The sequence below is a fragment of the Schistocerca cancellata genome, chromosome 9 (genome assembly GCF_023864275.1).
Source record: "Schistocerca cancellata isolate TAMUIC-IGC-003103 chromosome 9, iqSchCanc2.1, whole genome shotgun sequence".
NCBI classification, from domain to species: Eukaryota; Metazoa; Arthropoda; class Insecta; order Orthoptera; family Acrididae; genus Schistocerca; species Schistocerca cancellata.
Window position 1 is genome coordinate 10,852,977 of NC_064634.1, and position 14,341 is coordinate 10,867,317.

General features: G+C 42.7%; 1 protein-coding gene across 1 annotated transcript in view; it reads left to right on the forward strand.

Annotated features, from left to right (window-relative positions):
- Positions 1-2,316: 2,316 nt before the first annotated feature.
- Positions 2,317-14,341, forward strand: part of LOC126101011 (organic cation transporter protein) — a 587,316-nt gene continuing 575,291 nt past the window's right edge. The window contains exon 1 of the mRNA XM_049911676.1: positions 2,317-2,393. Within this exon, the coding sequence (XP_049767633.1) occupies positions 2,343-2,393 (51 nt within the window). The 5' untranslated portion in view covers positions 2,317-2,342. The remainder of the gene's footprint in view (positions 2,394-14,341) is intronic.

The following is a 14,341-nucleotide window of genomic DNA, read 5'->3' on the forward strand; positions in this document are numbered from 1 at the left end:
ATCGTTCCCTTCGAGGTGATTCATAATGTTTGAATACAGTATATGCTCCAAAACCCTACTGCAAACCGACGTCAATGATATAGTTCGATGGATTGCTCCTACTACCTTTCTTAAACACTGGTGCGACCTGCGCAATTTTCCAATCTGTAGGTACAGATCTATCGGCGAGCGAGCGGTTGTATATGAGTGCTAAGTAGGGAGCTATTGTATCAGCGTAATCTGAAAGGAACCAATCTGGACCTGAAGACTTGCCAGTATCAAGCGATTTGACTTGCTCCGCAACCCCTAAGGTATCTACTTCTAAGAAACTCATGCTAGCAGCTGTTCGTGTTTCAAATTCCGGTATATTCCATTCATCTTCCCTGGTGAAGGAATTTCGGAAAACTGCGTTCAATAACTCCGCTTTAGCGGCACAGTCGTCGGTAACAGTACCATCGGCACTGCGCAGCGAAGGTGTTGACTGTGTCTTGCCGCTTGTGTACTTTACATACGACCAGAATTTCTTCGGATTTTCTACCAAATTTCGAGACAATGTTTCGTTGTGGAACCTATTACAGGCATCTCGCATCATAACATTCATCTTGAAGTCTGAGGGTATTTCGCCTGCGACAGGACGTGGGTAAATATTTCTTCCGTTGCATCAGCCACTTTTTTGCCACAGCCTTGTTCCGGCTTTTTTATTTAATTTTATGTTTTGCTACCTCTAAAATAGCCAAGACAAAGTCCCGTTTCTGTACAAAATCAACTGGGATCTCGTAGAATATACACGATGAACTTAAATCACAGCGCTGAGCGCAATGGGTCGTGACGTGAGTAGGCAGCCACGAGGCTGTTCGGTCGGTCGGTCGGTCGGTCGGTCGGCCGCGCGAAGTTGGCGCGCGAGTGGGGGCCTTCAGCGGAGCCAGCCCCAGCTGAGGGTACAGACAGGCCAGACTGCAGTGTCCGGCCGACAGCCCCGGGATAACAAGGCCGTCCAGCAGTGTTAGTGACGTCACACTAAGCGGCCCATAGCCGACGCAGCAGTCCACGGACACCTCCGTACAGACGCGCCTGATGCTGTCCGTCATACAGAAAGGAGCGAACTATAATTCTAACCAAAGACCAAATTATATATATTCTTGTAAACAGCATAAAGGTTCATAACGAAATACCGATTACATATACGGGCAGGAATAAGTTTAATCGATTGAGGAACTTTGCCACTATTTTATAATTGTCAGAACACTATTTAGCTTTAAAACTCGCATACAGGTGGTGACAAATGCCAACTGACAGCAGGACTTAACATTTTCAAGCTATTACACTGAAAGTAAATTATCTTAAACACTGTCATACATAGCAAAACCCTCACAACTTTCGTTTACAATAAGGTAACAAGAGTTCGCTTTATCTCATAAAACACATGACTATTGTGAATTTACTCATATGTTCATGGTGACAGCTCTTTTCAAGAATTTTTACAAGTGTATCCCCAGTAATAAAGAATGGAAACAAAAGATAGATATCAAATGTTCTCCTTTTAACATAGACATCACTGAACACAAGATTCTGTCTTGCACTGTGATACTAAGGGACTACTCTTTCCTTTAAGAAAAGCCTGACAATTTGAAGTTCACTCTGCTATTGAAGATACACTTCTCGAAACAATATTAAAAATGTTATGAAAGGTAAGGAAATGAAAAACAACCAAGTGCATTACATGTAAGAATGTGAGCAAAAGGCTGAGGCTCTCATTACCTACCATTTTCAATCTCTCTACAGCTTATTTCCTTTTCCACGTAGAAATCACCAACTGCAAGTCTCATTAGTGCTGTCTGTTACTAACAAAGTGCTTTTCTATTTAGAAAACCTGACAATTTGATGTTCATTCTGGTACTGAAGATAAACACTTTTCAGAGGAGTTCTAGAACCTATTCCTGCTCGTATATATAACCGGTATTTCGTTATGAACCTTTATGCTGCTTACAAGAATATATACAATTTGGTATTTGGTTCGAATTATAGTTCGCTCCATTCTGTATGACGGACAGAAGATCGTTAGCATCAGGCGCGTCTGCACGGAGGTGTCCGTGGACTACTGCGTCGGCTATGGGCCGCTTAGTGTGACGTCACTAACACTGCTGGACGGCCTTATCCCGGGGGTGTCGGTCCGGCCGGCCGGCGCTGCGCCCAGACAGTGACGTTGGACGTCGGGCGCTGACGTCGGGCAGGGCGGGCGCCCGCGTGGTGGCGGGCGGCGGTGGTGGGGGCAGCGGCTGACTGCCCGGCCGGCCACGCAGCTGGCGGCGCGGCGCGTCACCAGTGCGACCGCGGCTGCCGCAGCGCGAGCCACGCCGGACACCATGGGCCGCTACAAGTCCACCGACGGCTACAAGCCCTGCCGCCGGCTACAGGTCAGTCGGCGCTGGCCGCGCAAACCGAGTCTTGTCACGCCCCACGTCGCTCCAAATCGTGAGTCCCCGAGATTTCAACGATCGCGTCTGTACCGACGTATGTGTCCACGTAACACTCCCGCGGAACGTAGTGCTAGGGTTACCGGTCATCCGGAACAATCCCAGACAAGGCCCTAGTTTAAACTACTGTCCGACGTCCGGATAGGCTTCAATAAAGCTTGGCACCGACCTATATTCTGAGCAAAACAATTATTATTATTATTATTATTATTATTATTAGACCTGTATTCTGAGCAAAACAATTATTATTATTATTATCATCTATTATTATTATTTTCGATTATTCCCATTTAAGAGAGCGTTTGAACTTGAATTACTTTATGATGATTGTTTGTGTTTCTTCAGAATCCAAATTTTCTTCATGTGTTCACTGTATTGTTTCTTTCACTCCGCTGTCCATTTGCATCCTGGTTTCTTCTGTGTTGTGTCAAATTCATGTTTTTTTTATGGTGTTCCTGAATTCAGTTCTATTTTCTGCATCGTTTACTGTTGTGTGTGCTCGTCTGAGATCCTCTTCAACTTCTTTTATCCATTTTGTTTTTCCCCTGCCGGAGTTGATGACTTTAAGAATTCGCTTTCGAATTCTGTTTTCATTCATCCTGTGGATATGTCCGTAGAACTGCATTCTTCTTTTCCTTATTGTATCCGTAATCTTGTCTGTGTATTTATATAATTCTGATGTCGGTTTCTTCTTCCAGATTCCTTGCTCTTGTATCGGGCCAAAAATTTTCCTGAGAATTTTCCTTTGTTTCTCTATTTCTTTGATTTTAGTTTGCCCACCTATTTGTGTTTCAGACGCATACAGTGCCTCCCGAAGTAAGACAGTGTTGTAGTGCCTCAATTTTGCGTTAATGGATATGGACTTTTTGTTATAATAATTCCACGTGAGTTTATATGCTTTCTGTAGTTTTTTTATTCTTTCCCCATTGGCCTTTAGGTTGATCCCTGATGGCTGGATGATTTCTCCCAGGTACTTAAGATGTGGTACTTGTAAGATTTTCCCATGGGTTGTCACAATAGGCAATTTGTACTGAGTTTTCTCATATGAGATTTGCAGGTCAGTTCTTTGTGCAGTTTCGTGTAACTTCCCTATGGCGTTAGTGGCTTCTCTTCTATTTGTGCGGATTGCAAGGTCATCCGCAAAAGCTAAACACTTCACATTGGATCTATTATCTTTTCTAATGCCAATTTGGATTCCTTTGACTTCTTTTTCCCATGTCCTGATAATTTTTTCAAGAAAGGTATAAAAGAGTAATGGTGAAAGTCCGTCACCCTGTCGCACTCCAGTTTGGATTTCAAATCGTTCCGAGATATCCCCCATAAATTTAACCTTGGAGACTGTGTCAGTTAATGTTTCCCGAATGATTGCTCTTGTCTTTCTGTCAATACTGAATTCTTCCAGCGTCTTCCAGAGCGCTACTCTGTCTATTGAGTCGTAGGCCTTTTTAAAATCTACAAAAGTGACCACTGTGTTTCGGGTGTTTCTCATCTGGAGAATCATTTTCATATTCCAGATCTACTCTATGCATGATCGTCCCTTGCGAAAACTAGCCTGGTATTCTCCTATTTGTGGGTCAGCTTGTTCTTCTAATCCATTCATGAGAACTTTTGATAGGATTTTATGTGACCGGTACGAGTAAAATACCCCTTTAATTATTTCGTCCAGTTTTGTCCCCTTTTTTCGTGGAGTGGATGGATGAGTGCGCATTTCCATTCAGAAGGGATCTGTTCTGTTTCCCAAATGTTTAATATCATTTTGTGAATTTATTATTATTATTTCTTTTTCTCAGACGTTATGTCTGGTCAAAAATGAAAAGTGACGCGGACCTTGATCAAGCGTGACTTCCTTCTAACTGTGCGGTATATGTTATATTGCATTTAGGAACTTTCGGGTGATTGAACATGTATCAATAATTACAGACTTCTGTAGTTGTATATATGTTTGGATGTAGCTGTATTGCATTGATGTACTGGTGGATATTGTGTGGTATGACTCCTATAGTTGATAGTATAATTGGTATAATGTCAACTTTATCCTGATGCCACATGTCCTCGACTTTCTCAGCCAGTTGGATGTATTTTTCAATTTTTTCTCATTATTATTATTATTATTATTATTATTATTATTGTCGTCGTCATCATCAAATATTATCAACATAAATGATATAGTAATGTGGGTAACTGAGAAAGCTGATTTTCGACACGGATTTCTTTTTTCATCCGTTTTGGCCACTAGGGACTACGTGACCGTTGTAATTCCTCCTTATTTATTTATCATCCCAATAATCACATTTATGATGTACGATTTATCAGGATACATTTTAACAACTATATAATAGCATTACAAAAAAAATTTCTATGCTGAATTCATATGAATCTATCTTATGTTTAATACAATATACAACTAATAAGTGTTTTTATAACATAATTTCTTACGTGCTTCACAGACTTATTCCTTGATGTTGTGATTTCATTTGTCATATTTATATCATAGACTCCTATACTGTCGAGCATAGCTATTCATTTATACTGTAGTGACATTTGTTAAGCATGTGGTTCTTAATCTTATGTGCCTCACAGACATATTCATTGATGTAATTACATTTGTCACATTAACTGAAACATGTATTTTTATAGATGTTGCGCAGAGATATTCACTTACGCTGTAAGAACACTTGTCAAGCATGTGGTTCTATATATTCTAATACAGTTGAGCGTATAAATTTACTTACACTGTAGTAACATTTGTCAAGCATCTGATTCTTTATATCAGTTTTAAATTTATCCTCATTTCCGAGCTCTTTGATATGATTCGGTGGTGCATTAAAAAGGTTGATGCCTTGATTACACACAGGTTTCTGACTTCAGGTCCTTGTTACAGTTTGTAAGTGGAGATCTTTACATTTCCGTGTAACGTAATTATGGTAGTCTGTATTGGTTTTCATTTTGTCCTGATTTCTTTTGATCACTAACAGACATTTCAGAATGTATAATGATGGAATTGTTAAAATTTTCAATGCCTTAGAAAGGGGGCTACAATGTGTTTGAAGTGGGCTCTGGGTCATTATCCGAATATCGGGTTTTGTAAAATCTCATTTAGACGACAATTTGTTTTCCCTAGTATACTATCCCATAGGATGCAATGGACTGAAAATAGCCAAAATATACTAATCTGGTACAGTCATTACTACAAATTCTTGAAATTATTCTAAGTACAAAACATGCTGAATTTAGTTTGTGCTAAGCTCACCACATGGTACTTCCAGTTTATCTTCTCATCAATTTGCATACCCAGAAATTTTGCACACTGTACTCTTTCAAGTTGTTTGCCCTCCATGGTGGGATTTAGGTCATCATGTTCACTTATTTTTCCATATAGATTTCCTCTTTTCATTAACTGAATTTTCCGACACTGCCCGGTGGAACATAGTATTAAGCAGGAAACATGTCCTGATCTGCAAAATTATATGTCGTCAAGAACCGGCTTTCTGCTTCCTAGACCACCGTCAAGTGACAACTGAATGTCACCAACGCAAATAAAATGACGGGCGAATTGCACAGATATCGTTAGTACGAAAGGTAAAAAAATAATTACATGTAGAGTGTTTGTATAGGAAACTATAAGAAAGTATTTCTTTCCTATGCAAACATTCCACTTACATTTGTATCTTCTGTACAAACGGGTCATTCGCACGTCATATTTTCTGTTTCAGACATTATCTGACTATGGCCGAAGAAGCCGAAAGCCAGTTCGTTGCGAAATGAAACTAATTTTGAAGAACATCATGAAGTGTTTTCCATTTTGTATTTCTTTCCCTCGTCTCTTTTTCTTTCACATCCACAACACTTCACACGTGTTGACTTAATTTGTGCCTTGCAAACGTTCTAGATTAAACACTTTTCTACTGAAAATATCTCTTTCTACTGCTTCTTCCGCTCTTATTTCTAAATCTCTTTTGGCTTCCCATATCCATTTCGGTTTCTTTTCTCAGAGATAAAGGATGCTTATAATTAAAGTACAGCTACCAGCAGAGGCCCATTTTCGCATGTAATCACGTACGGCACCGAAGCTTGATAGTTATTCTAATACGAAACCGATTTGCGCCAGAAAAAAAATTAGTACAAATTTTGGCCATCAGGCGCAAAGATGCTGCGGCGAACACAAAAGACCTACAGAAATATTTTCATATATAATGGATTAGCAACGGGACATAAGCAGGAAAGATGGAACAAGTGAGAAAGGCGTAATGTTGATTTTATTACTAACCTCCGGTTACACAATTTGTTTAATACTAGCACCGGAGAAGTCTGCGAGATGCTGCATCCGTAAAACGTGACCAACGGTTTCTCGCAGCTGTTCCGGTGGAATCTGAGCAACTCTTCCTGTATCCCAGCCTTCAGATCGGGTAGAGATCAGAACGTGTTTCTGGTAAACGCGTTCTTTTAGATATCCCCCAGAGCCCAATGTCACGTGGCTTCAGATCAGGTGGTCTTGCAAGCCATGCATCTAGAAAACCTCTGGAGACAGCACGTTCGCGGAGGGTTGCATTAAACTGATCTTCCACTGCGCGAACGACATGACGTGTTGCGCCATCTTGCGTGTAAACAGTGGTTTCCTCCAAAGCCATATGCTGTGAAAGGCCTCAACGTACAGACGACGTGGTAAACTTGACAGGTCCCCTACGTGTATTCTTCTGTGAGGACCGAGAACAAAAGTGTTCGTATGGAGAGTGCAACGGCTCTTGGTGCACAACACGCTGTTCACTGTAAGACCGTTTGTGTCAATTTTTGGCGACGTAAGGAGTTTCTTCCGCCCTCCTTACATCTAGGTCCTGTCAACCTTCCGTTTTCAGACGTCGCTAAATTCTTGGGTCTTATGTTTGACAGAAAACTATGCTGGTCCTCCCACGTTTCCTATCTTTCGGCTCGCTGTCTGCGATCCCTCAACACCCTCCGTGTCCTGAATGGTACCTCCTGGGGAGCGGACAGAGTGGTCCTTCTCCGCCTCTATCGCGCCTTAGTGCGCTCGAAATTGGATTATGGAAGCATAGTCTACTCCTCTGCTCGGCCGTCTATCCTTCGGCGTCTCGATTCTATCCACCACCGTGGATTACGTTTAGTGTCTGGAGCTTTTTACACTAGCCCTGTGGAAAGCCTTTATGCTGAGACTGCTGAACCTCCGCTGTCCAATCGGCGAGCAGTCCTCCTGAGTCGTTATGCTAGCCATCTGTCTTCCATGCCTGCTAATCCAGCCCACGACCTTTTTTTCGACGCCTCCTTTGATGTAGGGTATGCAGGCCGCTCCTCCTCCCTCCTACCCCCGGGAGTCCGCTTCCGTCAACTGCTCCATTCTCTTTCCTTCCGCTTTCCTAAAACCTTCTTGACAACTTGGGGTACAGCACCGCCTTGGCTCCGTCCCCGGATCTGCCTGCTCCGTGACCTTTGTCAATTTCCCAAGGATGGTACCCCTACACTTGTTTATCGTCGGGCATTTGCTGCTCTATGTGCACAAATGACGGACGCCACATTTATTTACACCGACGGCTCGAAAACATCGTTAGGTGTAGGGAGTGCCTATATTGTTGGCGACACCCCAAATCGCTTTCGGCTTCCCGACCAATGTTCGGTTTATACTGCGGAGCTTTACGCTGTTCTCCAGGCTGTCCACTACATCCGCCGCCATCAGCGGATACAGTACGTTATCTGCTCAGATTCTCTCAGCTCTCTCCTCAGTCTCCAAGCTCTTTACCCTGTGCACCCTCTGGTCCACCGGATTCAGGACTGTCTGCGCTTGCTCCACCTGGGGGGTGTCTCGGTGGCGTTCCTCTGGCTCCCGGGACACGCTGGTATCTGTGGGAATGAGGCGGCCGATATAGCGGCCAAGGCTGCAGTCTCTCTTCCTCGGCCAGCTATTCAGTCGCTTCCCTTCACCGATATACGGAGCGGTTTATGTCGCCAAGTTGCTCATTTATGGCATGCGCATTGGTCGGCACTTCCCCGTAATAAATTGCGGGAAGTGAAAGCCCTTCCTTGCGCTTGGACCTCTTCCTCCCGAACGCGTCGTCGGGAGGAGGTAATTTTAGCTAGACTCCGGATAGGGCACTGTCGTTTTAGCCATCGACATCTTTTAAGCGGCGATCCTCCCCCACTCTGTCCCCACTGCTCTCAGCTGTGGACGGTAAGACACCTTTTAATTGAATGCCCCTATTTTAATCCGTTACGCTCCCGTCTACAGCTATCGCCTGATTTATCGTCGATTTTAGCAGATGACACGCGCTCAGCCGACCGCGTTCTCCAGTTTATTAGTGACAGTGAAATGACGTCAGTCATTTGAAGCTTTTTTTGGGGACAACCACCCCCTTTCTGTAGCAGATTTTTAAGCATTCTTCTATTTTTAGTTTCTCCGATTTTCTGACTTTGTTCCCATTGCTGCTGGTTTTCAATTTCGGTTTTTTACTGTCTTAAGTCACGGGCTGGGTGCTAATGACCATAGAAGTTTTGCGCCCTAAAACCACAAACAAAAAAAAAAAAAAAAAAACACGCTGTTCAACAGCACCCCAAAGTCGGCAGTTATGTGCATTCACTGTGCCCTGTAGTGTACCATGTGCCTCGTCACTCCGTAGCACATTGACCGTCCACATGTCAACTTCAGTCAGGACCAGAAACAAATTCTGCAAACAAAATATAAAGTAGGAAACATCTCCTGATTTGCAAAGTTCTTTCGTCACGATCCGGTATTCGGCTTCTTCGGCCATCTTCAGTTGACTATAGAATGTCGCAAACACAGATAAAACGAAGAGCGAATTACCTATATTACTAGTACAGAAGATACAAAAATAACTTGTCGAGTGTTTATATAGCAAAATACAAGAGAGCATTACTTTCCTGTGTATCTTCTGTGCAAATAACATGTGTAATTTGCGTGTCATTTTGCGTGTTTGCGACATTCAGATGTCCCCTAACGCTGGCTAAAGAAGCCAAAATTCCGTTCGTGACGAAATAAATGATTTTGCAGAACAACAGCAAGTGTTTCGTATTTGATGTTTTCCTTTTCTTCAATATTTCGTAATTTCGTCGTGTCTTTTCCTTCTTCCACCAGACCGCTTCAGATAGTTTGGCTTCTTGCTTGTGCCTTTAAAACTTTCTAAATTTAATACTTTCCTTCTGAAAATTTTTCTTTGTACTGCTTCTGCCGCTTTCATGTCGCGTATTTCGAAATCTAAAAAAAGCTTACCAGATTCAGTTAAATTTATTCCCAAGGTTCCTTGGAGATGCGTTTGAATGAATGTGTTACACCGACCTAAATGTTCAGAAATAAGCCTTTTGCTTATTGCGTTGAAGCATAAGTTCGCAGTATTTTTCGATAACTTTAATAAACACCACAGATACACACAGCAGAGGCTCTATCATCAATATTGAATTCTCCTTCCCAATTAACAACTGTCTCCCAATGCTGAGGTAACTTTTCTTGTGTGTCTGTGGAAATAGTGGTTTTGAACAGAAACTCCTTGAGCCACGTTTGGAACGCATTTCCATAAGGGAAGGAAGTTCCTTCAACGCTGTTCGATAGAGCGGTAAAGCCAGTGTGCGATTTGCAGGGGGGGATGGGGGGATCCCCCCCCCCCCCCTCTGCATCAGACCATCCCCTCCTCTGGCTTTAGTTTATGCGTCTCAACCTGGGATGTTTATTTTCCACGCATTGCAGTAAAACTTTACATATAATTTAAATTTGTGGAGCCGAACACTGAAAGTTTTTAATACAGTCTTACTATTAATACTATTAATGTTTGCTTATTAATTTTGAAAAAGTGTTATGTAGTAGTTAAGCATTTCAAAACATTTACAACTAAATCATTCTCATGTTGCCATTGTTGCTTTCGCCTAAGGTGCGTCATCCGTTTACTTGCGGGCTTGCGAGGGGAGTAGTGTGGCAGCCATACCGCAGCAGTCGCACCGCAGAGTTGGGCAAGCTGGGGGCTGAAATTCCCACCCCGGGCCCTGACACAGGGTGGTGACCGGCCCGGTACCTGTGCGAACATTTATCGTTAGGCCACCTTTTGGCAACGGTATGGCGCGGACTAACGCGCCTGGGAGAAAGCACACATTACTAAATAACGCACCATCATCTGCTTCTAGTTCCTGGGATACTATTTCGTGGACCTTCTTTACTCTTCTCTTCCACCATGGTTTTCTTTTCCTCTGGTTTTCATTTCCGTTGTTAGCTGCATGTGCAAGTACCAAGTAGGCCGCCGCTGCAATACTTTATCATCCTTTATACTGCAAGACTGACACTCATGTGGCACAAATTCTGTTGCTTCGGTATAAATTAACCTGCCACATGCAACATACGCCGCAAGATGTTGCTTTTTGTAGCATGCTAAAAGACGACGCACGCCACATTTCTGTAGCATGCCACCAATGTTGCAAGACGTCGCCCCAGCATAAACCAGGCTTTAGAGCCATGTCTGTATTGTATGGTGGATGTGATGTGTTGCGTACGAAACTAAAACCTGCAATCAGATCCAAACGTCGTGGAAAACTGTGAAGAGGTGTCATCCTCGCCCACATTCTGCCAAACGGACGCAATAAAGGAGTTGCGATTCGAGGTGCTGGAACATACACCATACAGTACAGACCTGGCCCCAAGTGATTTTCACGTGTTTGGACCCTTAACGGAAGCACTACAGGGAAGATTTGAAAGTGATGAAGGCGTCATTGCTGCGGTGCGAAATTGGTTACAGATGCAACCGAAAAACGTATTTTCTGATGAAATAAAAAAACTCTTAAAACATTGGGAAAACTGCATTGAAGTCCAGGGAGGTTACGTAGAAAAATAACGCTTGTTTCAGTTTTTTATCATCAGAATAAGTACTGCTTTTCACAAATGTGCCTTTACTTTTGAATTCCCGTCGTATACCTGTATGTAGATGATTTTGTAACTAAGCTTTACCTATAATGTACTTTTAAAGATATAACAAGAGATGGCTTTTCTGATAGTGTATACACGTGAATAGTGAGTTTCGGCATTAATATCTATTTGTAAATAACTGTTTAAGCATGGGTAACGCCACGGTTCAAGCTAGTAACATATGTTATTATACTAAGCCCCTAAGACATCCCCCCCACTGGTAAAAGAACAAATCGCACACTGCGGTAAACGTGAAAATCTGAGGGAGCAAGATCGGGTGAATAACGTGGGTGCGGAATGGCAGCCAACTCCTGTACAGTGGTTGTCAGTCTAGCAGCGGGCGGGAGGGCGGGCGCTACCGTGCTTCATCCCACGCAGTCTTCCTGGAGTTGTTCTTGGACTGCGCCTACAAGACATCTCATTTGTTGACAGTAAATGTCAGCTGTGATGGTTGCACCTCGGAGCAACAATCTGTGGTACTGTCAATGTTCCACTAGATGCATAACATTATCTTTAGTGGATGTGCGTGAGTCTTTCTACGATGAGTTGCATTTTTTGCTCTCAACAATCTTTCTTTTCCTTATATTAGCATAAAGACACCATTTACCGTCACCATCAACGATACAAGATAGGGATGGTCGGTGTTGTTTACGAGCCAACTGATGACGGGCAAGCAGAGGTGCACCTATGACGACCCGCCGATTTTTTGTGATTTGGCTTAGAGCATGCGGACTCGTACACCCGATTTTTGAACCTTCCCCACTCCATGCAAATGTCGCACATTGGTGGAATGGTCACAGTTGACCACATCTGCCACGTCTCGACTATACTGACGTGGATCACTGTGGACTAACGCATTTAAATAATCTTCATAAAACCCGGAAGTTGTTCCTGAAAGTGGTCACGGCCATAACGATCCTCCTCAAAAAAGACAGAACCATTTTCTTGCCGTACTCTGTCCAGTGGCGTTATGGACACACAGGGTGCATATGTTTCTGGTTTCCTCCACTGCCCCTCTACTGAACTCAATGTGTTGGAAATGTCTAGATTTGTCCATATGGTGGAGTCCACAGCTCCACTACTTCCCAATGACAATATGTAAACTCGTATAACAACGGTGAACTACAAATAAAAAATGACAATTGATAATTAAACCCTTAGCAGCCGGAATACCAACATGACAAACAAAAACGCTACGAAATTACGCACCATCCTAATATTTGTTTTTATATGTTTTCGTATATCTCATCACTGTCTCTTAATTTCTAGGCTTCTGTGCTTTTTATTGCGCTCAGTATTTATAGATTATCTAAAGAATGATTCAGTACAGCTCTCTTTCACATGGAGACGACATTCTGGTTTCATTACCATATTTCAACGTACTATTTTTGCAGGCCTCGATACGTACGTTTATTGTAAATTTTTTTCTTTCACGTTTCTTTATACATTGACGACCTTATTCGATAATGGTAAAGAAAACCTCTAAGTTTTGACGATAGCTTTCGCTTGACGAGCTTGCTAACCGACGATCAAGTAATAGTTTCAACTTCTGAACATATATTACAGCGAGCCCTGTTTGAACAGAATAAAGTAATGGAACAGCGCAATTCTGAAATTTCGTTGCGTGCAATAAAATCAGTGGCATTTTGTTGTCCGCCTCATGTTCTCTGCAAGTTGCTTATTAACAACTCATGAAAGATGTCAGCAAATCTACTCACTTTGGGTTAACATGGTTTCTTTTTGAAGACCATGATATTGGAAAAAACTGAGTTTAACAGAATGTGTGGCACAATAAGTGGAACGCAAAGATATAAAATAGGAATCAAATAACGCTGAAATTCCCCCGCTAGTCCAGCACTAAGTGCTCATACCCATCCACTTCCACTTGTTCATTCCCAGCAAGTTATTCAACCCAACTCATTGACCTTCTCTTTGTGTGTCACAGCCACTTTCCTTCGTTCTGTGCCATTACTGCTGTCTCCTCTCTCCTCTCTTCCTACTACTGTCTCATTTCTTCCTTCCTACTGCTGCTGTCTCCTCTCACTCTGTCTTCCACGTTGTCCCACTGTTGCTCGCATGGGGGGGGGGGGGGAGGGGAGGGTACGAGGCTCAAAAATCCGTCCCACCACACACATTTAGGTTCTTTCTGTGGTTTCCCTAAACAGATTAAATAGTGGGATGGTTTCCTTCAAAAAACCCGTCCGATTTCCTTCCCCCAGTTAATCTTTCTCCTTCGTCTCTGATGACGTCCTTGTCAGCGGAATCTTAAAACCTAATATTCCTTTTCTTTAAAAAACATGTTTGAAAGTTGGCCTAAAAGCCAACTGCAATAAGACTGAGATGGAAATTAACAATGAAGTTGGACAGTTGGTTAGTCAGTACTTAGGGCAGCTGAAGAACTTGCTTGCTTGGACAGGAAAAGATGCAAAAAGAGGAGTAAAAATAGCAGAAAGGCTCTTGGTAGCTGAAGCTAGGATTTTCAGAACAAAACTCCCGGTGTGCCTGAAAAATTAAAACCCACGATCAGTGTGTTGTCAATTTCGACTTATGCCCGTGACACGTGGACGTTTGATGAGAAAAATGTGGGAATTGTTGACTGAGCGATGGAAGGACCCATGGTGCAAATTAAGAGAGACAAGGGAACAAGCAACCACAAACTGGAGTGAAACTCATAATGATCGCTGTAATTAAAGTGATGTTGAGGTGGACGGGAAGTGTAGCCAGAAAGAATTGTAGAGGGACCAAGAAAGTTATTTGCTGGATTCCAATACATGAGACGACAGAGATGACGTAATGCAAAGTGCACACATGACATTGCAAAACATGCAGGTGCAACGTCGATATGAATACATAATAATTTCCTGTGTCAGGCAACAATCTCTGTGGGGGGTAAGAACAACGTAGATAACATAATTCGGGAGATACGTCATAAACAACGAGAAGCGTGAAAAACTGCCTTATCACCCATGACGTTTAAATT